The following is a 26,478-nucleotide window of genomic DNA, read 5'->3' as shown; positions in this document are numbered from 1 at the left end:
ACCAGTAAGTAGTGTAGGCTTCCAGCGCTCAGGGCCTTCACAGCCTCCATACTAGTGTTGGCCCCTGGTCCCATTTTATGTACTCTGGTCTCATTCCTTTGACTCTGCCGGACTTCCTAGCCCCCATCGCCTGGTGTTGGGTCTGATCACCCCAACATTCCTGGCGCCCAATGTGAGGTGATGAAGACCCCGGCGAAGGAATGCTAGATGTGTGAAAGCAGAGGATGCATCGTCAGAGGACACCTAAGGACGACTGAAAGAAGCTCAGGAAAGCTGAGGGCTCAGAAGAACCAGGGTAACAATGGGACAAAGTGAAAGCAAACATTCTGCTTATTTGAATTTCTTAAGGCATTTATTACAAAGAGGGGGAGTGAAAGTACTCAGAATTTGTTATCACTCTTTAGTACAGTAGAACAGTTTTGCCCATGGTTTCTAGAACAAGGGACTATGGAGTTGGATGAATGGGAGAGAATTGGCAGAGATTTTAAAAAGGGATATAAAGATGGAGCAAAAATTCCAGTTTCCGTTTGGTCAATGTGGGCGCTAATAAAGGCAGCTCTTGAGCCATTTCAAACAGATAAGGCAGATTCACATGAGGAAGAGGAGGACGAGTGTGAAAAACTAACTTCAGATTCTGAATGCGAGGAGCAAAAAACCAGAAGAGGTTTATGAAAAGAAGGAGAAACTGAAAAAGGTATATTTTACTAGCTCGTCAGCTCTGCCTGCTGAATTAAGTGAATGGTCACCTCCTCCCTCTCCCCTTAATGAAAATGAATTAGCTGAAAAACTTACTGCTCCTGTAGTTACAACATTAAAACATGGAGCAATTGGTGGTGCTATACAAAATTCTATTCAAAAAGCTAGAGCTGAGGGAGACCTTGAAACATGGCAATTTCCGGTTACTATAACCCAGGAAGGAGGACAGAATATAGCCAATTGGACCACTTTTCCTTATAAGTTATTAAATTTAAGGAAGCCATTAGTCAATATGGGCCAAATTCTTTTGTGCAAACTTTATTTAAAAATGTGGCTCTTGATAATAGGTTAATACCGTATGATTGGGATACTTTAACAAAATCTGTTCTCACTCTATCTCAGTATTTACAGTTTAAAACTTGGTGGGCTGATGAAGCTCAGACTCAGGCAAGGGAAAACACAAGTGAAGCCACCTGTGCCTGTTTCCTTTGAACAGTTAATGGGAATTGGCCCTAATTGGGGTCGATTAGAAAATCAGTCAGTACTGGAGGATGTCGCCATTGTTCAGTTGCACACTCTGTGCTTACGGGCATGGGAAAGGATAAATGTTACAGGGAAAAATATCCTTCTTTTAGTTCTGACAGGGACCTAAAGAACCATATATTGATTTTATTGCTCGGCTCCAAGAGGCTGTGTATAAAACCATAACCGATGAACAGCTCAGGATGTTGCAATACAGCTTCTTACATACAATAATGCTAATGCAGTGTCAAACTGCTATTAGACCCCTGACAGGGAAGCCTCATTTAGCTGAATATATTAAGGCTTCTGATGGCATTGGAGGTAACTTACATAAGGCTACTCTTTTAGCTCAGGCTATGGCTGGATTGAAAGCAGGAAAGAATATGCCCCGTTTCTCAGGCTCTTATTTCAATTGTGGGCAATTTGGACACACACAAAAAAGGAATGTAGAAAAGGAAATCAAAAGGCAAAAACTACCATCAATCAACAGAAAAGTCCCAGTGTATGCCCCCAGTGTGAGAAAGGCAATCACTGGACAAATCAGTGTCATTCTAAATTTAGCAAAGATGGACAACCTCTTTCAGGAAACGGGAAGAGGGGCCCGCCTCAGGTCCCTCAACAAACCGAGGCATATCCAGCACAGCCAGTGCCCTTCCAAACACACAACAATTGTCCCCTGCCACAGTAGGCAGTGCTGCTATAAACCTCTGCAGCACAATTCCCATCTCCTTACTTCCTGCGGAGCCACCAAAGAAGGTCCCCACAGGCGTTAGGGGACCCTTACCCTCAGGAACAGTCGGTCTATTACTTGGTCTAGTTTAAGAGGTGTCACTGTGCATATGGGAATAATTGACTCTGATTATACCAGAGAAATTCAATTAGTTGGCTGGGCATGGTGGCTCACGCCTGTAATCCCAGCACTTTGGGAGGCCGAGGTGGGCGGATCATGAGGTACAGAGATCGAGACCATCCTGGCTAACACGGTGAAACCCCACCTCTACTAAAAATACAAAAAAATTATTCAAGGTCAGGAGATCGAGACCATCCTGGCTAACACAATGAAACCCTGTCTCTACTAAAAAATGAAAAAAAAAATAGCCGGGCGAGGTGGCGGGCGCCTATAGTCCCAGCTACTTGGGAGGCTGAGGCAGGAGAATGGCGTGAATCCGGGAGGCGGAGCTTGCAGTGAGCTGAGATCTGGCCACTGCACTCCAGCCTGCGTGACAGAGCAAGACTCCGTCTCAAAAAAAAAAAATTATTCAGACGTGGTGGCGGGTACCTGTAGTCCCAGGTCTTAGGGAGGCTGAGGCAGAAGAATGGTGTGAACCCAGGAGGCAGAGCTTGCAGTGAGCTGAGATCACGCCACTGCACTCCAGCCTGGGCAACAGAGCAAGACTCCGTCTCAAAAAAAAAAAAAAAAAAAAAAAAAAAAAAGAAATTCAATTAGTTATTAGTTCTTCAACTCCATGGTCCGCCTCCCGAGGAGAAAGAATTGCTTAGTTATTGTTGTTACCTTACACAAAACTAGGAAGCAGCACAATGAAAAGAACAGGCTTTGGTAGTACTAATCAAGCAGGAAAGGCTGTATATTGGGTTAATCAAGTGTTTGACAGAAGACCTATTTGTACAGTAACTATTCAGGGAAAGGATTTTGGAAGGACTAGTAGATACTGGAGCTGATGTCTCTATTACAGCTTTAAATCAGTGGCCCCAACATTGGCCCAAACAAAAGACTTCCATGGGTATTGTTGGCATAGGGACTGCTTCAGAAGTTTTTCAGAGTTCCTTGATTTTACCATGTCAAGGGCCGGATGGCCAGGAAGGAACAATTCAACCTATTATTACACCTATTCCTGTCAATTTATGGGGTAGAGACTTATTGCAACAATGGGGTGCCCACCAAACATCTGAAGATCTGTCATGAGCCACAGCATCTAGTGCACCCACCTGTACAGTGCAGATTGAAGGTTTAAGGATTGCTTTTTTGCTATACTGTTGCACAAGAAGGATAAGCCTCGATTTGCTTTCTCTGTGCCTTCTGTTAGAAGGGGCCTGTTTCTCATTATCAGTGGAAAGTTTTACCCCATGGTAATTAACCAAAGAGGCAGAAGCTGAGTTACAGCTTGTAGAACAAATGCTTCAGCAATGGTATGCCTCCCAGCTACAGCAACAAAAGTTTTTGCTTCTGTTTTGCTAGATTTACTAACGTGGGGTTGAGGGTATGCTAGTGTTTTTGCAGGACATGAACAAACCGTATGGGTGCCCTCGAGATGTGTATGACCATGGAATGGGAGACTGGAGGGACCCATGGATCCCAACCATGGACTGGGTTCCCCCAGTACAAGCCATGGGCCAGCTGAATCTGAATGCAAGGATGGAACAAGGACCGACTGGAATCACACTGACATCAACCCCCATAACATGGGGACAGATCAAGAAAACCACACAGGAAGCTGAGAAACTGCTGGAGCACCAGGGTTTCACCTTTTGCTGGAACTCAGAGGTACAACAGATGCTTAACGGACCAATGCTTTCTGACTGAGCTTCTCTCTACCCTGAATACAAGAGACCCTAATAGGCAGGAATATCATCATCCCTATTCAGCATGAAGAAGTTGCAGAAGACGGACCTTCATCCTTCTGCAACCCTTAGGATTAAGGGTCCTCTTGTAAAAGGGAAAGGAGAAATATGTAAGAAGCATTCAAACCAGAGTGACTGCATTTTGAATAAGGGCTAAGAAAAATGAAGCTGAGTCACTAACCGGCAATTAAGGGCGGCACAGCCTGCAATTGCCTTGCTTAATTAATTTAAAAACAAAAAGAGGACCTTTTGGATTCAAAGTTGTGTTCAGCCACCTTTTATGCTAGCAATAGGGAATGCTACTCTTAACCACATTCTGGAGGGCAAAGATGAAAATCTCACCCTTGATACTGTAAAACTAAAAAAGTAGATTTTTGAAGCCTGTCTGACTCACTTAGCCCTGCTCCCTGGAACTGATATTTTGAACAAGACAGCCAATGGGTTGTCCACAATCCTCTTAAATGGATGAAGGCCATTGAAAGCTCTACAGTTGCAGATTTTGTTCTAATAATTATGTGTTTCTGCTGTCTCCTTTTAGTCTGCAGATGCAGAAGCCACCTCTGGAGAGAAAGCTGCCGTCGAGAACAAGCAATGATAGCTGTGGCGGTTTTACAAAAAAGAAAAGGGGGCATGTTGGGGAAAAGCTGAGTGTTGGGAAAAAAGCTGAGGCTGGACTTGCATGTCTGATATATTGTAAAAGAGTCTTGGAACATGTCTGGGGTCCAGGGTCTAAAACCCCTCATGGCCTTTGGAACACCAAGCTCTGTGCCAAAGGGTGGAAGGCAGCCCTGCCGCACCATAATCTGAGCCCAGGGCATAAAACTCCTCATGGTGCCACGCGTGGTGGCTCACGCCTGTTATCCCAGCACTTTGGGAGGCTGAGGCGGGCGGATCACAAGGTCAGGAGATCAAGACCATCCTGGCAAACACAGTGAAACCCCATCTCTACTAAAAACACAAAAAAATTAGCTGGGTGTGGTGGCAGGTGCCTGTGGTCCCAGCTTCTAGGGAGGCTGAGGCAGGAGAATGGTGTGAACCCAGGAGGCAGCGGAGCTTGCAGTGAGCTGAGATCGCACCACTGCACTCCAGCCTGGGCAACAGAGCAAGACTCCGTCTCAAAAAAAAAAAAAAAAAAAACTCTTCGTGGCTTGGACGGAATCCAGGGCTCAGGGTGTAAAACCCCTCGTGGTCTCTGGAATGTGTCTAGACTTGCTAGCTCCTTGCTTCTAGCACTCCCAGGCTCATAGATCAATTATATCTTTTTTTTTTTTTTTTTGAGATGGAGTTTTGCTCTTGTTGCCCAGGCTGGAGTGCAATAGCGTGATCTTGGCTCACCACAACCTCCGCCCCCTGGGTTCAAGTGATTCTCCTGCCTCAGCCTCCCAAGTAGATGGGATTACAGTCATGCACCACCATGCCCGGCTCATTTTGTAATTTTTTTAGCAGAGACACGGTTTCTCCATGTCAGGCTAGTCCCGAACTCCTGACCTCAGGTGATCCACCAGCCTCGGCCTCCCAAAGTGCTGGGATTACAAGCGTGAGCCACTGCGCCCAACTGATTGTATCTTAAACTAGAAGAACATGTTTACTATTATCTCAAGTAGCAGAACATTTTCCATTTGCTTCAAAGAAAATGCTAAACTGTCATAGCTGTAGATCATGCGCCGATACACTGCTTTCTTTCAACCCCCACATCCTCACCACCTGCTTCTTTGATCACCAATAAATAATGTGGGCTTCCAGAACTCGGGGCCTTCACAGCCTCCGTATTAGCGTTGGCCCCCTGGTCCCACTTTATGCACTCTTGTCTCATTCCTTTATGAGAATGAGAACTCTGCTGGACTTTGTGGCCCCCACGGCCTGGTGTTGGGTCTGATCACCCCAACACACAGCAGGGGATATGATTAGTGATTTAGCAAAACAGCAGTCTCCAACCTTTTTGGCACCAGGGATTGGTTTCGTGGAAGACAATTTTTCCACGGCCAGTGGGAGAAGGTTGTATGGGCATGGTTTGGGGATGAAACTGTTCCACCTCAGGTCATCAGGCATTGGTTAGAGTCTCATAAGGAACATGCAACCTAGATCCCTTGCATGTTCAATTCACAATAGCATTCACACTCCTATGAGAATCTAATGTCGCCACTAATGTGACAGGAGGTGGAGCTCAGGTGGTAACGCTCACTTGCCCACTGCTCACCTTCTGTTGTGCCACCCAGTTTCTAACAGGCCTCAAACTGCTACTGGTCCATAGCCTGGGTGTTGGGGACCCCTGCATCAGAAGATATATTGGTTGAAAATAATCAGATTGAAGGACAAAAAGGAGAAAAAAAGACTGTAAAATAAAAAGTGTGAGATGTATAAATAATATCAGATGCAGATCATGGTGAAAATATCTAACACTGGAGTCCCAGGAGGAGAGGGAGAGAAGATGAATATAAGTAATATCTGAAGAGAAATACTGTCTTAGAACTTTTAAAACTTAAAACAAGCTACAGATTTAACAAGTTCTAGAAACCCATGGCAGGTTAAATACAAAGAAAAACATGCCTATGAGCATCACAATAAAACTGCCGAAAACCAAAGAAAAGAAAAAAATTTTAAGCAGCCAGAGACAGCCAAATTATCTTCAAAAGAACAAGACTGGTTGGCAGCTGACCAACAGAAACAATGGAAGTCAGAGGACAAGGGAATGATTTCTTTAAAGTGTTAATAACTGCCAAGCTAGAATTCTAAACCCAGGAAAAATACCCAAAAAATCTAACCACAGAAAAATTAATTGGTATTCACAGATATTTCTCAACACTGAAACAATGAAAAGACAAGTCACAGACTGGGAAAAGAGACACATCTAACAACTCATACTTGAATAACGGTAAAACACTGTCAATCAGAAAAATACAACTAGATTTATTTTAAATGGAGAAAATATATAAATTTGAACAAGCATTTTATAAAAGGAGATATCCAAATAGCCAATCATATGTGAAAAGGTGCTCAACATTATTCAGAGAGAGAGACATTAAAGCCTGAATGTGGCTGGGCATGGTGGCTCATGCCTGTAATCCCAGCACTTTGGGAGGCTGAGGCAGGTGAATCACCTGAGGTCAGGAGTTCAAGACCAGCCTGGCCAATATGGTGAAACCCTGTCTCTACTAAAAGTACAAAAATTAGCCAGGCATGGTGGCACACACCTGTAGTCCCAGCCACTCAGGAGGCTGAGGCAGGGAGAATTGCTTAAACCTGGGAGGCAGAGGTTGCAGTGAGCTGAGATCACACCACTGCACTCCAGCCTGGGTGACAGGGCAAGATGCTATCTCAAAAACAACAAGAAACCTGAATGTAATACCAGTACACCTCACCTGAGCAGTGAACATAAAACCAAATCTAGACCAAATCTAGCCACATATGCATCATGATTATACATGAAGAAGTGAGATTTATCCCAGGAATCCAAGGCTGGTTTAATATGCAAATATGAAATAATGTAGTATACCATATTAATAATGAACAAAAACCACATGATCACAATATTTGCATTCAACAAAAGCATTTTTTTTGTTAAATGCATCTATTTTCACAAAATTTTCACAATTTAATTTAAAAAATGCATATATTGTGAAAACATGTATATATAATGTGGAAAAAGCATTTAACAAATATCCAACACCTATTCATACTGAACTCTCAACAAACTAAGATTAGAAGGGAACTTCCTTGACCTGATAAAGGGCATCTCTCAAAAATCTGCAGTTAATGTCCAACTTAATGGTAAAAGCCTGAATACTTTCTCCCCAAGATCACAAGCAAGACAAGCATGCCTGCTCTCACCACTCCTCTTCAACACTGCACTTTATACCAGACATTCTAGACAATGCAAAGGGAGAAACAGAGGGAAAGACAAAGAGAAGGAAGAAAAGAGTAAGGAAAGCAAGTGTTACGGACTGAATGTCTTCACACTCAAATTCCTCTATTGAAGCTTTAACCCCCAGCCTGGCTCTATTTGGAGTAGGGAAGTAATTAAGGTTAAATGAGGTCATAAGGTTGGGCCCAGATCTGATAGAATTAGTGTCTTTGTAAGAAGAGACATTAGAGGATGGGCGAGGTGGCTCACACCTGTAATTCCAGCACTTTGGTAAGCCAAGGCGGGCAGATCACAAGGTCAGGAGATCGAGACCAGCATGGCCAACATGGCAAAACCCTGTCTCTACTAAAAATACAAAAATTAGCTGGGTGAGGTGGTGTGTGCTTGTCATCCTAGCTACTCGGGAGGCTAAGGCAGGAGAATGGCTTGAACCCGGGAGGCGGAGATTGCAGTGAGCCAAGATTGCGCAATTGCACCCCAGCTTGGCAACAGAGCGAAACTCTGTCTAAAAAAAAAAAAAAAAAAAAAAAAAGAGAGACATTAGAGATCTCTCCTTTCTCTCCACACACAACAAAGAGACCATATGAGTACACAGCAAGATGGTGGCCACCTACAAGCCAAGAGAAAAGGCCTCAGAATTAAACTGACCTTGCCGGACTCTTAGTTTTAGACGTTCCAGCCTCCAGAATAGTGAGGAAATAATTTTCTGTTGTTTGAACCTCCGAGCTTATGACAGCCCAGGCAGAAGGAAAGGAAGGAAGGAAGAGTATCCAGATTGGAAAGGAAAATGACCTTTCTTCACAGATGATGTGATCCAGTTCAAAAGGTTGTAGGACACCAGATCAATGTACAAAAAATTAATTCTATTTATATATTATGGAAACAATACAAAAAGTAATTAAATTCATAGCACCATTAATTTCACAAAAGAAGTGCAAGAGTTACACATTGAGAACTACAGAAATTGCTGAGGAAAACAAGACGTAAATAACAGCAGAGACATTACATGTTCATAAATTGGCAACCCCAAAATTGTTAAGTTGGCAGTTTTTCCCAAATCAATCTATAGTTTCAATAAAATCCCCACCAGGCATGGTGGTTCACACCTGTAATCCCAGCACTTTGGGAGGCTGAGACAGGCGGATCACAAGGTCAGGAGATCAACACCATCCTGGCTAACACGGTGAAACCCCGTCTCTACCAAAAAAAAAAAAAAATTAGCCAGGTGTGGTGGCGGGTGCATGTAGTCCCAGGTACTTGGGAGGCTGAGGCAGGAGAATGGCATGAACCCGGGAGGCTGAGCTTGCAGTGAGCCAAGATCACGCCACTGCACTCCAGCCTGGGCGACAGAGCGAGACTCCATCTCAAAATAAATAAATAAAATCCCAATGAAATTCCTATAGAATTTTTTACAGAAATTGGCAAGCTGATCTTAAAATATATGTGGAAATGCAAAGGACCCAAAGTAGTCAAAGCAATTTTGAAAAAGAACAAAGTTAAAGGACTTAAAAAATCCAACTAACTATAATTAAAGTCATCAAGACAATGTGTTGCTGGTATATGGAGAGGCATATAAGTTAATGGGACATAGTTTAGAACTCAGATATAAACTCTTACATTTATGATCAATTCTTGACAAAGGTGCTAAGTCAATTCAATGGGGGAATAGCTAGTCTTTGCAAGAAATGATGTGAGGACAACTGGATATCCATATGCAAAAAGATTAATTTAGACCCTTACCATGGACCTCAAAAAAAATGGTTCAGAGATCTAAATGTGCGAGTTAAGAGTAAGTGTAGGCCGGGCGCGGTGGCTCAAGCCTGTAATCCCAGCACTTTGGGAGGCCGAGACGGGCGGATCACAAGGTCAGGAGATCGAGACCAGCCTGGCTAATACGGTGAAACCCCGTCTCTACTAAAAAATACAAAAAACTAGCCGGGTGAGGTGGCGGGCACCTGTAGTCCCAGCTACTCGGGAGGCTGAGGCAGGAGAATGGCGTAGACCCGGGAGGCAGAGCTTGCAGTGAGCTGAGATGCGGCCACTGCACTCCAGCCTGGGCGACAGAGCGAGACTCCGTCTCAAAAAAAAAAAAAAAAAAAAAAAAAGAGTAAGTGTAAGAGAAAGGATATAAAATGATCTTTGTAACTTTAAGCAGAGTCCTTAGCTATAACACCAAAAGCATGATTGCTAAAAGAAAAAACGTAAATTGGAATTTATCAAAATTAAGAGCTTTTATACTTCAAAAGCTTTTTCTTACACCATTAAGAAAAAAAGACAAGCCACAAATATGGAGAAAATATTTGCAAATCATATTTCCCATTAAGTACTTGTATCCAGAATATATAACAACTCAACAATAAAAAGACAACTTGATTTTAAAATGGATAAATGATACAAACAGAGGGCCAGGCACGGTGGCTCATAATTGTAATCCCAGCACTTCAGGAAGCCAAGGTAGAAGGATTGCCTGAGCCCAAAGGGTTCAAGATCAGTCTGGGTAACATAGTGAGACCCTGTCTCAATTTGAAAAAAAGAGATTAATTCAAAAAGATACAAATATAGATTACATCAAAGAAGCTTTATTAATTCCTAATAAGCACACTAAAAGATACCTAACATCGTCAGTCATTATAAAATGCAAATTAAAATCATGAGATACATACTAGAATGGCTATAATCAAAAGGACTGATAAGAAGTGTTTGTATGAATGTGGAGAAACTAGAACCCTCATGCATTGCTGGTAGGGATGTTAAGATTGTGCAACTACACTGTAAAAACTGCTTTTCTTACAATGTAATTTCTTAAAATCATAAATATAAACCTACCTATATGACAGCAATTCCACTCCTATGTTCTACCCAAGAGAAATGAAAACATATTTTCACATAATGATTTGTATGCAAATGTTCATAGGAGCAAATTTATAATAGCCCCAAGCAAGAAATAATAGTAATTCCAAAAAGTGGTGAATGGATAAATATGGTACATCAATTCAATGCAATAATATTCAGCAATAAAAAAGGAACATACTGCTGATATATTCAGGAACATGGATGACCCTCAGAAACTTTATGCTCAGTAAAAGAAGCCAGACACAAAAATTTACATAACTATATGGTTCCAATTACCTGAAATATTCAGACAAGGCAAATCTATCAAGACAAAAAGCAGATCAGTGGTTATGTGGGACTAAGAATGGAGGAGAGATTGACTGTAAACTAGCATGAGAATACTTTTTGTGGGGATGGAAATGTTCTAAAACTGGATTGTGATGATGGTGTTAAAACTATAAATTTACTGAAAACTATTTTTATATACTTATAATGAGTGAATTTTATGGTATGTAAATTATATCTCAAGGTGTAAAAATGTGAAAAAATTAAATTATGGGTGGGTTTCAATTATTATAGTATGAATAGGAAATTTAAAGCCATTTTAGAGTAGCCATATCTAAGATAATAGGAACATGATTTTTTAAAAAGCTGGAACAATACAAGCGATTTCAGCAAATTTACAAGAGATGGGGGCTAGTAAATAAATTGTATACTACTATATTATAAAATTGTCTATAATATTGCATTTTTTTTGAGACAGAGTCTTGCTCTGTCACCCAGGCTGGAGTGCAGTGGCATGATCTTGGCTCACTGCAAGCTCCGCTGCCTCCCGAGTTCATGCCATTCTCCTGCCTCAGACTCCCTAGAAGCTGGGACTACAGGCGCCTGCCACCACACCCGGCTAATTTTTTTGTATTTTTAATAGAGATAGGGTCTCACCGTGTTCGCCAGGATGGTCTCGATCTCCTGACCTTGTGATCCGCCCGCCTCAGCCTCCCAAAGTGCTGGGATTACAGGTGTGAGCTACTGTGCCTGGCCCTGCAAAATCTTTAAAAACCCTTCCTTGTGGCCGGGCGTGGTAGCTCACACCTGTAATCCCAGCTCTTTGGGAGGCCGAGGTGGGTGGATCACTTGAGGTCAGGAGTTCGAGACCAACCTGGGCAACATGGCGAAACCCCATCTCTACTAAACATACAAAAATTAGCCAGGCATGGTGGTGTGTGCCTGTAATCCCAGCTACTCAGGAGGCTGAGGCAGGAGAATCGCTTGAGCCTGGGAGGCAGGTACTGAAGTGAGCTGAGATCATGCCACTACACTCCAGCCTGGGCAACAAAGCAAGACCATCTCAAAAATAAATATAAATTTAAAATGTTACCATATTATGTGGCATTAACAAAATTATATTAACCTATGAAATGAATATATATTCTTGCACATATCTTAAGGGCACTGAGAGGTAGGATAAGGAAGACTGCAAATACTCTCAACGTTGTTTGACTTTTTTTGTTTGTTTGTTTGAGACAGGGTCTCATTCTGTCGCTCTGAGTGCTGGAATGCAGTGGTGCGATCTCAGCTCACTGCAACCTTACCTCCCAGGTTCAAGTGATTCTCCTGCTTCAGCCTTCCAAGTAGCTGAGATTACAGGTGCACACCACCACATCCAGCTAATTTTTGTATTTTTAGTAGAGACAGGGGTTTTGCCATGTTGGCCAGGCTGGTCTTGAACTCCTGGCCTCAAGGGATCTGACTGCCTCAACCTCCCAAAATGCTGAGATTACAGGCATGAGGCACTGTGCCCCGCATTGAGACAGGGTCTCGCTCTGCCATCCAGGCTGGAATGTAATGGCGTGATCTCGGCTCACTGCAACCTGTGCTTCCCAGGCTCAAGCCTCAGCCTCCTGAGTAGCTAGGACTACAGGTACATGCCACCATGCCCAGCTAATTTTTTGTAGAGACGGTTTTGCCATGTTGCCCAGGCTGGTCTCAAACTCCTGAGCTTAAGCAACCTGCGCACCTTGGCCTCCCACAGTTCTATGATATATATATATTTATTAAACAAGAGAAATAAAAATGAATGAAATAGCCAACTCAAGAAGATAGAAAAAAGGAGAAAGGTGTATGTTTTAAAGTATCATAAAAATAAAAGCCCAAGTTAATGAATTAGAAAAACAGAAAAAGCAGAATTGATAAATCCAAGAACTGATTCTTTTGAAAAAGCTAAAAACCTGAACACTAATGGAAAAAACAGCCAGGCACAGTGACTCACACCTGTAATCCCAACACTTTGGGAGGCCGAGGCAGGAGAATCCCTTGAGCCTAGGAGCTGGAGACCAGCCTGGGCAACATAGCAAGACCCAATCTCTTAAAAAGGTAAAAAAAAAAAAAAATTAACCAGATGTGGTGGCACATGCCTGCCTACTCAGGAGGCCGAGGTGGGAGGACTGCTTGAGCCCAGGAGTTGGAGGCTGCAGTGACCCGTGATCAAGTCATAGTACTCTAGCCTGAGCAACGTAGTGAGACCCCAATTCAAACAAAATAGAAGAAGTCTGTTCTTTGGTTTTCATAAAGAATGCACACATATAAAACTTACAAGCTTCTAGGAGACACTTGTTTTTAAACTAGAGAATTGCGGGGGATGGTAGGGCCTTCACAGAGACCACAGGCAGACAACTCCAAGTCATACCATAGATATTTGTGTTTTCATGTCTTTTTGGTTGGCATGGGGTGAGCGAGGTTCTCCTTGCCCATTCAGGCCGCATAGCACCAGCCTTCTACCCTCTCACCAGCTTCTCAGTCTCCCATTCTCTCCCTCTGTCATGCAGATCAGTTTATGTCCCATGTTGCTTGGACATCTTACGACACTTATGCCCTGAGCAACCTAAGCAACATGTTACACACACACACACACACACACACACACACGCCACAGTTCTTTCTCTATAATGAACTCTGGGGGCCATGGTAAAGGTAATACACCTAATAGCATTCCTTCTCACCTTTCAGGAAGGACAAGGTTATCTAGGACTGGGAGTGAAGGTTTCTGACATGGCTCAGCCCCACCTCCTGCACTTCTTGCCCATCCAGTGGGGTAACCCAGGCCAGGAGCGCAGGCACAGACCAGAGGCAAATGTCCCACTCAGGAATATGCCCTGTGCCTCTTAGCAGGCGCCTGGACTGCCCAGGTGAGGCCTGGGAGCTCCAAGTTGGAGAGGAAGGCGGCCCACCTGGATGAAACTGTGCTTTTTGTCTTTGTTCTTCAGTAGCATGGCGCTCCGCCACTGCAGGTACTTCTCCTGGTGGGCGTGGATCTCTAAGGTGAGGCTGGAGTCCCGACCGTGGTAGTCCTCAAGATTGGGGGTGGGCTGAGGTGGTAGGGCGAACAGTTTCTCATCTGTGAGTTCTTCTTGCGAAAGGGGCATCCCAAACTCTTGGCTCAAGTCTTTGATCATAGCAGAGGAGGGCAGCAGGTTCCTCACCATCACGTCCCAGAGGGTGGTGCTGTTATAGCAGATGTCGTGGATCCTGGAACAAAGAACCACTGCCCCACTGAACCTCGCCTACCTTGCAAGACAGGTGTAATCACTCCCATCCTACAGCAGGAAATGAGCACTCAGAGGTTGCTTAGCTGGTCCCAGGCCCTGGAGCTTGTAACGAAAGAGCTCCCATTCCAGTCTGCTGAGCCTGGGCTCCTGGCTCCTTCTCCATCTTCTCCCCAGCCCCCAGAAGCCAAAGGCTGCCCATGGTTTGCTCTGAGTGCTGCTCTGTTCCTGTGTCCTTAGTCATGCTTCCCCTCCTCCCATATCCCATCGGACACAGCCCTACCAGCTGCCCATCAGGGATGTAGAGCACAGAGCCTTCCGCACCAGGAGGACATCATGCAAGGAGCCTCAGAGGGCTGGCTAATAGAGGAGGAGGAGGAGGCTGGAGAGAGAGTCCTCAGCAAAGCTCAAGGAGCTCCCCAGCCCTGAAGCCTCCTCCTAGGTGCCTTCTGCCATGGCCTGGTGTGCAGTGGGCATTGGGTCCAGAACCCATGCTCGGTCATGGCTGTTGGCTGCTGACTGTCTCAGCTGCCTCCGAAGTCCGCTGCGGTAGATGCCTGCCCTCACTCTCACTGTCGCAGTGACCCTGGCCCAGCCTTAGCCTTTCTGAATATGGTTTCCTCACCCTCAGATAGAAATAAAGCTATATGGATGCAGCTACCTTGGATGCAGTAAGCACTTCCTAAAAAGTGTTCTCTTTCCTTCCTAGAACCCTCAGCTACTTCCTGTCACCTACCAGGCAGGACCGGGTCTGGCCTCCTCCCAAATGCTGTGGCACCACCCCACATGCCAAAGATGAGGGCCACGGAATCAAAGAAAAGCCTCTTGGTTCCAACCAAGATCTTTATCCTTCCTATCTCTCCAGCCTCCTCCCCTCCTTCATTAATATATCCAGCGAGCACTAGCTAGGGCCAGACCTGTTGCTGGCTCTAAAAATATAAAGACAGGGTTTGTACCTCCTGCCCCACACCCAGCAGCAAGTGAACTGTCCACCTGCTGAACATCCCCTGGCCCTTCCTCAACAGCAGCCTCTCCTGCTCTGGGGAAAGAAGCAGCCCCCTCCTCCATGCCCCTGCTGGGTCCCAGGGCACCCCACTGCCTGTGTTCTTTATGTCCTCTCTCCTTCTGAACTGTGGCCTCCTGAGAGTGGGGACTGGTGTGCTCACAGCTCCCCTAGAGCCATTGTGGGCTAGCAGCTGCTCAGTGAGGGAATGGTGAGACCCTGGTTGCCCAGGCTGGAGTGCAGTGGTGTGATCTCAGCTCACTGCAACCTCCACCTCCCAGGTTCAAGCAATTCTCCTGCCTCAGCCTCCCGAGTAGCTGGGATTACAGGCATGTGCTACCACGCCCGGCAAATTTTGTATTTTTAGTAGAGATAGGGTTTCTCCATGTTGGTCAGGCTGGTCTCGAATTCCCGACCTCAGGTGATCCGCCCACCTTGGCCTCTCAAAGTGCTGGGATTACAGGTGTGAGCCACTGAATCCGGCCTGTTTTTGTTTGTTTGTTTCTGAGATGGAAGTCTCACTCTGTCGCCCAGACTGGGGTACAATGGCTCGAACTCAGCTCACTGCAACCTCTGCCTTCCAGGTTCAAGAGATTCTCCTGCCTCTGTCTCCCAAGTAGCTGGGATTACAGGTGTGCACCACTACACCTGGCTACTTTTTGTATTTTTAGTAGAGATGGGGTCTCACTATGTTGCCTAGGCTTGTCTCAAATTCCTGGGCTCAAGCCATCCTCTCACCTCAGCCTCCCAAAGTGCTGGGATTACAGGTGTGAGCCACTGTGCCCAGCCCACACCTGGCTAATTATTAACAACTTTTTTTTTTTTTTTTTGAGACGGAGTCTTGCTCTGTCGCCCAGGCAGGAGTGCAGTGGCGTGATCTCCACTCACAGTGAGCTCCACTCCCCGGGTTCAGGCCATTCTCCTGCCTCAGCCTCCTTCAGTAGTAGCTGGGACTACAGGCACCCGCTGCCACGCCCGGCTAAATTTTTTTTTGTATTTTTAGTAGAGATGGGGTTTCACCATGTTCACCAGGATGGTCTCAATCTCCTGACCTCGTGATCCGCCCGCCTCGGCCTCCCAATTTTATTAACAAATTTTTGTGGAGATGAGGTCTCACTCTGTTGCCCAGGTTAGAAAATGGGGTTTAACCAGCCACTCCCTCCTCAGGTGATTCTAGGACACGCCCCAAGAACTGCAGACGCGACAGAGTCACAGCATCTGGGCAGATGCCCTCCTCCCCCCACCGTCTGTTGGGGCCACTATGTAGTTGTTGGACACCCCAGCTCGCCTGTTTGGGCGCAGAGTGCTAAGAAGCGCCCCTTCCGCTGGGGCGCAGGACCCCACGCGGGCTGCCACTGCCCACCTGGTCAGTGCCTGGAAGACCCGCCTCCACTCAGTGTCTCGCAGGAAAAGCACGGCCTGCTGCAGCAGCAGCTCCGTGGGCTGGAAGAGGTGCACATGGTACAGGATGGCCTCCAGGTCCCCATAGAGCCGGCTGCGGAACAGCAGCTGAGAGTTGTACAGCACCTTGTATTTCCCGTGTTCTGACCTGGGAATCCTGCAAGAGACAGAAGGCCAAGGGCCAGAGCTAACTTGCATGGCGGCTTCCTGGGACACCATGGTGAGGGTGCACTGTCAGGTACAGCTTTTATGTTGTTTAAAAACAAGCCCAGGGGCCGGGTGTGGTGACTCGCGCCTGTAATCCCAGCACTTTGGGAGACTGAGGTGGGCAGATCACCTGAGGTCGGGAGTTCGAGACCAGCCTGACCAACATGGAGAAACCCCATCTCTAGTAAAAAATGCGAAATTAGCCTGGCATGGTGGTGCATGCCTGTAATCCCAGCTACTTGGGAGGCTGAAGCGGCAGAATCGCTTGAACCCGGGAGGCAGAGGTTGCAGTGAGCCAAAATCATGACATTGCACTCCAGCCTGGGTAACAAGAGTGAAACTCGGTCTCAAAACAAAAACAAACCAAAACGAAAAAAAAAAAAAGCCCAGGGGGGTAGAGGCTGCAGCGAGCCCTGATGGCACCAGTGCACTCCAGCCTGGGCAACAGAGTGAGATCCCATTTCAAAACAACAACAAAAGACAAGGTTGGTAATAAAGACTATACTAAGATAAAAATAGAGCAATTTAAAAGTATAAAAAATTAACTAAAAGAATAGAAAAAACAAAAAGAATATGATGATGATGAATGCCTCCTGGTAGACACAACATCTTTCAAAACGTGGGGCCTTGACAGAGAACTGGCAGTGAAATGCTGAAATTGACCTGATCTGGCTCATGGCCTGTGCCTCCCACCCCCTTCCTGCCCCCACTCAGCCCCTCACCACCCCTCCAAGCCCTGCCCTGGCACTCGCACTCTGCACTATGGCAACACCAGCCTGGCAGGGTTTCTATGCACAGCCTACTCTCATTGCCGTGCACTGGCCTATGCCAATCCACCGCCTTTTTGAACCTGGTGAAGTCTACAATGCTTTCATCTCCCCTTCAGGAATCTGTGTTCCTGGTCAGAGGTAGGTCCTCTTTTGTGAAGTATTTGTTTGGGTATTTTGCCCATACTTTCCACTGGGATGTTTTCTTACTGATTCACAGGACTTTAAAAAATATATTTAGGATACTAATTATTGGTCAGTTCCAGACACTGCAAATAATTTTGTTTGTAGCTTGTCTTTTCACCATATTTATGGTGTCGTGAAAGTTGATCACATACATTGGGTCATTCTCATCACACCCAACTAAAACAGAGTCGAGAGGCGGGGAGAAAGCACCCAGGGCACGTAGCACTGCTCCAGGAATGTCATTCTCTGCAGCCTGGCTGCTGAGGCCGCCTGCTCCAACCTGAAGCCAGTCTTATCTGATAGCTACTGATACCATGTGCTGCAACTCCAAGACTACTTTTACTCACTGGCACTTGCCAGTCGGAGGTTGCCAGTGCCCCAAAACTTTGTGTTCTGTCAAACACAAAACAAAGTGAATTCTCAAAACAATAGCTAACATTTTTATAATGCCCCTCCTTTTTATAAAACCTCCAACCTTCTCTGTTTTTCAGACATACTGAAGACTGCCCAGCCTGTGTGTGTACCTCAAATTGTAATTCTTGCTTCCCAAATAAAATTTTTTTTTTTTTTTTTTTTTTTTGAGACGGAGTCTCGCTCTGCCGCCCAGGCTGGAGTGCAGTGGCCGGATCTCAGCTCACTGCAAGCTCCGCCTCCCGGGTTTACGCCATTCTCCTGCCTCAGCCTCCCGAGTAGCTGGAACTACAGGCGCCCGCCACCTCGCCCGGCTAGTTTTTTTGTATTTTTTAGTAGAGACGGGGTTTCACCGTGTTAGCCAGGATGGTCTCGATCTCCTGACCTCGTGATCCGCCCGTCTCGGCCTCCCAAAGTGCTGGGATTACAGGCTTGAGCCACCGCGCCCGGCCGCCAAATAAAATTTTTAAATTTAGAGATTCATCTCTGTATTTTGACTTTGACAGTGTCTTTTGATGAGCAGAAGTTACTTTTAACGTTGCCAAATGTATGATTCTTTTCTTCTTTGTCCTTGTCTGGTTCAAGAACTCTTTCTCCATTCTGGGGTCATGAATATGTTCTTCTATATTTTCATCTATAAGCTTTGTAATTTTGCTTTTCAAAAATAGATTTTTCACTTTGGGAGGTCAAGGTGGGCAGGTTGCTTGAGCCCAGGAGTTGGAGGCCAGCCTGGGCAACCCGGTGAAACCCCATCTCTACAAAAAATACAAAAATAATCTGAGCATGGTGGTATACACCCGTAGTCCCAGCTACCTGGGAGGCTGAGATGGGAGAATGGCTTGACCCCTGGAGGTAGAGGTTGTAGTGAGCCCTTGTACCACTCAGCCTGGGTGACAGAGACAGACCCTGTCTCAAAAAAAAAAAAAAAAAAAAAAAAAAGCCCAGGCACAGTGGCTAACACCTGTAATCCCAGCACTGTGGGAGGCTGAGGCGGGTGGATCATGAGGTCAGGAGATCAAGACCACGGTGAAACCCATCTCTACTAAAAATACAAAAAATTAGCTGGGCGCGGTGGCAGGCACCTGTAGTCTCAGCTACTCAGGAGGCTGAGGCAGGAGAATGGCGTGAACCCAGGAGGCGGAGCTTGCGGTGAGCCGAGATCACGCCACCGCACTCCAGCCTGGGCGACAGAGCGAGATTCTGTCTCAAAAAAAAAAAAAAAAATTCTGGTGAAATCTGAGATCAGATCATTGTAGTCTACTTAGTTATACTGTGTCAATCAGTAGTCATTATATAAGATGTCACCATTGGGGGAATTGGGGGACCTTGAGTAATGAGTACATGCAACCTCTCCACTATTTTTGCAATTTCAAAGTTAAAAGTTTAGGCCAGGTGCAGTGGCTCACACCTGTAATCCCAGCACTTTGGGAGGCTAAGGCGGGTGGATCACCTGAGGTCAGGAGTTCGAGACCAGCCTTCCCAACATGGCAAAACCCCATCTCTACTAAAAATACAAAAAATTAGCCGGGCATGATGGCGGGTGCCTGTAATCTCAGCTACTAGGGAGACCGAGGCAGGAGAGTTGCTTGAACGCAGGAGGCAGAGGTTGCAGTGAGCCAAGATCGCACCATTGCACTCCAGCCTGGGCAACAGAACGAGACTCTGTCTCAAACAAAAGAAAAAAAATTAGCTGGGCATGGTGGTACATGCTTGTGGTCCCAGCTACTTGAGATGCTGAGGTAGGAGGATCGCTTGAGGCGGGGGGGTCAAGGCTGCAGTGAATCGTGACCGCACCACTCCACTCCAGCCTGGGTAACAGCAATAAACCCTGTCTCAATAAAAAGAAAGAAAGAAAGAAAAAGCTCAAAAAAAACCCAACAAAGTTAAAAGTTTAAAAACAGGGGCTTGGTCTACCTAGACTAGAGTTGATTTTTATGAATTGTGTGAGCCAGCAAATTAGGAATAGAATGGAACTTCCTCAGACCCATAAGGACATCTACAAAAACCCTACACCTAACATCATAGGTAGTGGGGAAACACTGATGCCTTTTGCCGCAGAGACCAGAAACAAGGCAAGTGTGTGTGCTTTCACCATTTTTTTTTTTTTTTTTTTGAGATGGAGTCTCGCTCTGTTGCCCAGGCTGGAGTGCAGTGGCGCGATCTCGGCTCACTGCAAGCTCCGCCTCCCGGGTTCACGCCATTCTCCTGCTTCAGCCTCCCGAGTAGCTGGGACTACAGGCGCCCGCCACCATGCCCGGCTAATTTTTGTGTTTTTAGTAGAGATGGGGTTTCACCGCGTTAGCCTAGATGGTCTCAATCTCTTGACCTCGTGATCCGCCCATCTAGGCCTCCCAAAGGGCTGGGATTATAGGAGTGAGTCACCTTCACCATTCTTACATAAAACAATACTGCACGTCCAGGCCAGTACAACAAGGAGATGAAGGTATACAGACTGAAAGAAAGAAATGTAATTATCCCTATTTGCAGATGACATGATGATCAGTATAGAAAATCCCAAGGAATCTCCCAAAAAAACAAAACAAAAACTCGTGGAACCAGTGAGTTTCAGCAAGGCTTTAGGATATAAAATCAACATACAAAAATCAGTTCTATTTCCAGATATAGCAGTGGTTGCCAGGGATTAAGGATGTCTTTCCTTTTTTCCTATGGAACACAATTATCCCAACACCATTTATTGAAAAGTTTATCCTTTCCCTACTGAACTTTTTTTGTCCACTAGAGTTACTTATTTTTTTTGAGACAGAGTCTCTCTCTGTTGGCCAGGCTGGAGTGCAGTGGCACGATCTTGGCTCACTACAATCTCTGTCTCCTGGGCTCAAGCAATTCTCCTGCCTCAGCCTCCCGAGTAGCTGGGATTACAGGCATGTGTCAGCAAGCCTGGCTAATTTTTGTATTTTTAGTAGAGACAGGTTTTCACCATGTTGGCCAGGCTGGTCTCGAACTCCTGACCTTGGGTAATTGCCCACTTTGGCCTCCCAAAGTGCTGGGATTACAGGCGTGAGCCACTGTGCCTAGCCTAGAGTTACTTTTTAATTGAGATATAATTTACATGTCAGACAATTTACCCATTTGTAAAGTATAAGTCAATAGTTTTTCATCTATTTAGTGCAACCACTACCACCATCATCAATTTCAGAACATCTCATCACCTCAAAAAGAAACCCCACACCCCTTAGCTATCACTCTGTATACTCCCAACCCCCTGAATACCCCCACCCCTGATCCACTAAGTATCTACCAATCCAGTGGTCCCCAACCTATTTGACACCACGGAGTGGTTTCGTGGAAGACAATTTTTCCATGGATGGGGTTGGGGGGATGGTTTCGGGATGAAACTGTTCCACCTCAGATGATCAGGCATTAGATTCTCATAAAGAATGCGCAGGCCGGGCGCGGTGGCTCACGCCTGTAATCCCAGCACTTTGGGAGGCCGAGGCGGGCGGATCACAAGGTCAGGAGATCGAGACCACGGTGAAACCCCGTCTCTACTAAAAATACAAAAAATTAGCCGGGCGCGGTGGCGGGCGCCTGTAGTCCCAGCTACTCAGGAGGCTGAGGCAGGAGAATGGCGTAAACCCAGGAGGCGGCGCTTGCAGTGAGCCGAGATCGCGCCACTGCACTCCAGCCTGGGCGACAGAAGCGAGACTCCGTCTCAAAAAACAAAACAAAAAAAAAAAAAGAATGCGCAACCTAGGTCCCTCGCATGCACAGTTCACAAAAAGGTTCCCGCTCCTATGAGAATCTAATGCTGCTGCCAATCTGTCAGGAGGCAAAGCTCAGGCAGAGCTTGCTGACCTCCTGCTGTGCAGCCCGGTTCCTAACAGGCCAGAGACTGGTACAGGTCCATGGCCCTATACTAATCTACTTTCTGATAGATTGGTCTCTTCTGGACATTGCACATAAATTGAATCATGTCATATGCAACATCTTGTGGCCAGCCGCTTCTCCTCAGCATGTTTTCAAGGTTCATCCATAGTGTAGCATGTGTCAGTGTTTCATTACTTTTTATGTCCAAATAGAATTCCAGTGTATGCATATCCCATCATTTGTTTACCCTTTTACCACTTCATGGACATTTGGGCTGTTTCCATCTTTTGGCTATTATGAATAATGCTGTTATAAACATGAGTGTACAAGTTTAGTACACTAATTAGCAATAATCCACACATTAGTGTGGATATACATGTTTTCATTTTCTTGGGCACAGATCTAGGAGTGATATTCCTGGGTCATATGGGAACTCTGTGTTTAATCACTTGAGGAACTGCCAGAGTGTTTTCCAAAGTGGCTGCACTTACATTCCTCCCAGCAGAGAAGGACACTTCTGATTCCTCCATATCCTTGCCAATGCTTGTCATTACTGGACTTTTGGATTCTATCTATCCTAATGAGTATGAAATAGCATCCCATTGTATAAGATTCATCTTTTTGAAGTAGAACATTCAGTGTTTTTTAGTATATTTATTCCCTACCAATTTTGCAATATCACATATGTCATACGGCAAATGAACACTTATGTGTAGGTCTGTTTCTGGATTCTCTATTATATTCCATAGGTCTGCTTGTCTATCTCTGAACCAACACCATACTATCTTAATGACTATAGTTTTATCATGAGTCTTGATATCTAGTACAGCAAGTTCTTCTATCTTGTTCTTATTCAAGGGTATCTTTTTTAAAAAAAAGACCTTTGCATGTTGCTGTAAAGGGTTTAAAATTCCAACAGCTTTTAAAGTATGGACTTTGATTAAAAAAAAAAGTATGAAACTTAACATGCAAAAGTTTAAAATTTTATTTTATTTTATTTTATTTATTTTTTTATTTTTTGAGACGGAGTCTCGCTATGTCGCCCAGGCTGGAGTGCAGTGGCCGGATCTCAGTTCACTGGAAGCTCTGCCTCCCGGGTTTACACCATTCTCCTGCCTGAGCCTCCCGAGTAGCTGGGACTACAGGCGCCCGCCACCTCGCCCCGCTAGTTTTTTGTATTTTTTAGTAGAGACGGGGTTTCACCGGGTTAGCCAGGATGGTCTCCATCTGCTGACCTCGTGATCCGCCCGTCTCGGCCTCCCAAAGTGCTGGGATTACAGGCTTGAGCCACTGCGCCCGGCCAAAAGTTTAAAATTTTAAAATCAATGTCCATACTTTAAAAACTGTTGGGATTCTTAAAACTGGAAGTGCACTGAATCTACAGTTCAAATCTGAAGATAACTGAGCCTTTAGAATATTGAGTCTTCAAATTCATGAACATGGTATCTCTCTCCACTTATTTATGTCTTCCTTAATTTTTCCTGAAGTTCTATAATATTCATGATGGACGTCTTTCACATCTTTTTGTCAAATTTAGTCCCATGAATTTTATACATTTTACTTTAAATGTGTTCCAATTTTTAAAAATTAGTTTTCGTATGTAGATGGTATTCAAAATTTGATATTTTTATACTAATTTTTATATTCAATACCACATTAAATAATCTTATCTGAACATATTTTTGGTATTATTTTTTAAATTTCTTATAAATTTTTTAATATATTGGCATAATTTGAAACACATATCAATGTCTGCAACAACTATAATTATGTCTCAATAATTTTCAGACATTTTTCATTTCCAAATAAGCATTTTAGGGCTATACATTTTCTTCTGACTAATGCTTCAATATCACTCTGCAAATTTTTATTTATTTATTTATTTATTTTGAGACAGAGTCTCACTCTGTTGTCCAGATTGGAGTGCAGTGGCATGACCTTGGCTCGCTGCAATCTCTGCCTCCTGGGTTCAGGAGATTCTCCTGCCTCAGCCTCCCGAGTAGCTGGGATTACATGTGTGTGCCACCACGCCCAGCTAATTTTTGTATTTTTAGTAGAGATGGGGTTTCACCATGTTGACCAGGCTGGTCTCAAACTCCCAACCTCAGGCGATCCGCCCACCTTGGCCTCCCAAAGTGCTGGGATTGTGAGTGATTTTGACTACATTCACAATGTTGTGCAGCCATAAACACTATCTAGTGAGCCACTGCACCTGGCCCACCCTGCAACTTTAGTTAATATATTATTTTCATTATTGTTCAGTTCAAAAATGTCTAATTTCCATTAGGATTTCTTTTTGACCCACAAGTTATTTGGAAGTATGGTTATTAATTTCCTTCCATATGAACTTTTTTCTGGTTAATGATCTATGTTTTATTTCTAGCCTAATTCAACGGGGTTCAATGAGCATGCTTCATGTTATTTCTGCCACTGGAAAATGCTTTCGAGATGTAATTCATATACTATCTGCCCAGCATTAGCCAAACCACAAAGTTTGAGGGCACAGTCCCCAAGACCACCCTTACTTCTGACGCCGACTGCAAGTTCAGGAGGTTTCTGAGACTGCCCTCGGGTTTGACAACACGCTAGAAGGGCTCACAGAACTTACTGAAAGTCAGTTCTACACTCACAGTTAGTTGGATTACAGGGAAAGAATACAGATTAAAATCTGCCAGGGGAACAAACACATGGAGCAGAGTCCACGACGGCTCCAGACACAAAGCTTCCACTGTCCTCTCCTTGTGGGGCCGGATGTGCTACCCTCTTAGCACTGGTGAGTGGCGGCGTGCAAGCACACTGCAGCCAGGCAGCTCGCCCCAGCCCTGGTGGCCAGAGTTTCCAGGGGGCTCCACTGCACAGGTATAGCAGGCGGGCTGACCGCCTACATGGCTAAACTCAGTCTCCTGATTCTGCATGACCCAAAGCCCCCATCCCGAAGCACCCGGTTGGTCTTTCTGGAAGGTCAGCCTCCATCCTGTGACTGTCAGGTGTGGCCAGTCCCCTCCCTGAACAAAGACACTCCTATTAGGTGTGACTCAGATTGCCTCCCAGGAGCCAAGGGCAGAGCCCAGACTGTTCCTGGGCCAGGCCACATTCTCTGCTACACACAACAAAACTCATTTTTTTTTTTGTTTTTGTTTTTGAGACGGAATCTTGCTGTGCTGCCCAGGCTGGAGTGCAGTGGCGTGATCTTGGCTCACTGCAACTTCCACCTCCCGGGTTCAAGTGATTCTCCTGCCTCAGCCTCCCAAGTAGCTGGGATTACAGGCACCTGCCACCACGCTTGGCTGATTTTTGTATATTTAGTACAAATGGGGTTTCACCACGTTGGCAAAGCTGGTCTTGAACAAAACTCAACCTTTTAAAGTGCATGAATGAGTGATTTTGACTACATTCACAATGTTGTGCAGCCATAAACACTATCTAGTTCTAGAACATCCTCCACACCCTTAATGGCAACCCTGTGCCCACTGGCAGTGGCTCCCCGCTTCTCTCTTGCCCTCCCCTGAGTGGTTATCCCTGGCAACCACCAGCCTACCTATCTCTATGGATTTGCCGGTTCAGGACATTTCACAAACACAGAGTCATACAATATGTGCCTTTTTGTGTCTGGCTTCTTTGACTTAGCAGAATGTTTCAAGGTTGAGATATGTGTATCAGTATTTCATTTCTTTCTTTCTTTTTTTTTTTTTTTTCTTGAGATGGAGTTTCGCTCTTCTTGCCCAAGCTGGAGTGCAGTGGCGTGATCTTGGCTCACTGCAACATCTGCCTCCAGGGTTCAAGCAATTCTCCTGCCTCAGTCTCCCGAGTACCTGGGATTACAGGTACGTGCCATCATGCTCGGCTAAGTTTTTCTATTTTCAGTAGAGACGGGGTTTCACCATGTTGGCCAGGCTGGTCTTGAACTCCTGACCTCAGACAATCCCCCCGCCTCAGCCTCCCAAAGTGCTGGGATAACAGGTGTGAGCCACCATGCCTGGCTTTCATTTTCTTTTATGGCTCAATTATTCTATGGACTTATTATCTTTTGTTTATCAGTTGATAAACATCTGGGTTCTTTCCACTTTTTTTTTTTTTTTTGAGACAGGGTCTGGCTCTGTCACCCAGGCTGGAATTCAGTGGCATGATCTTGGCTCACTGCAACCTCTGCCTCCTGGGTTCTCCCACCTTGGCCACCCAAGTAGCTGGGATTACAGGCAGGAGCTACCATGCTTGGCTAATTTTTGTATTTTTTGTAGTAACAAGGTCTCACTATGTTGCCCAGGCTGGTCTTGAACTCCTGGGCTCAAGTGATTCCAGGATTGCCTTAGCCTCCCAAAGTGCTGGGATTACAGGCGTGAGCCACTGCACCTGGCCTGTTTTCACTTTTTGACTATTATACATAACTCTGATATGAACATGTGTGTAAAAGCTCTTGCGTGGAAATATGTTTTCAGTTCTCCTGGGCTTATAATAGATACAAGGCCAGCTTCTCCCGGTGCCTCTGGGCCCATCAGCACAGGAAGGCAGGTCCAGAGAAGTGCAATCCCCTTCTGGGCAGACAGCCTCAACTCCTGGACTCCCTACTGCAGACAAGTGGGTCCTGGGGCATCTGAATTCTGAAGACAGATGGGGGCCCTCCGGACTAAAGGAGGGAGATCC

At 45.3% G+C, this 26,478-nt stretch overlaps 3 protein-coding genes across 17 annotated transcripts in view; 1 reads left to right on the top strand and 2 right to left on the bottom strand.

Moving 5' to 3' along the window:
• The window catches only part of COPG1 (COPI coat complex subunit gamma 1), a 583,372-nt gene that overhangs the window by 212,962 nt on the left and 343,932 nt on the right, over nucleotides 1-26,478 (top strand). The gene's annotated exons all lie outside the window — the stretch shown is intronic.
• The window catches only part of CFAP92 (cilia and flagella associated protein 92 (putative)), an 83,072-nt gene that overhangs the window by 11,206 nt on the left and 45,388 nt on the right, over nucleotides 1-26,478 (bottom strand). For 14 of the 15 annotated variants that reach the window (XM_050781600.1, XM_050781609.1, XM_050781601.1 and 11 more), the window contains 2 exons: nucleotides 16,401-16,595; nucleotides 13,720-14,017 (listed from right to left, as the gene is read on the bottom strand). In XM_050781600.1, coding sequence (XP_050637557.1) covers nucleotides 13,720-14,017; nucleotides 16,401-16,595 — 493 coding nt within the window. The remainder of the gene's footprint in view (nucleotides 1-13,719; nucleotides 14,018-16,400; nucleotides 16,596-26,478) is intronic. The other variant, XM_050781605.1, reaches the window with a different exon arrangement.
• RPN1 (ribophorin I) overlaps nucleotides 1-26,478 on the bottom strand; it is a 359,024-nt gene that overhangs the window by 297,404 nt on the left and 35,142 nt on the right. The gene's annotated exons all lie outside the window — the stretch shown is intronic.

The sequence above is a fragment of the Macaca thibetana genome, chromosome 2 (genome assembly GCF_024542745.1).
Source record: "Macaca thibetana thibetana isolate TM-01 chromosome 2, ASM2454274v1, whole genome shotgun sequence".
Lineage (NCBI taxonomy): Eukaryota > Metazoa > Chordata > Mammalia > Primates > Cercopithecidae > Macaca > Macaca thibetana.
This window is presented reverse-complemented; position numbering and strand designations above follow the sequence as displayed.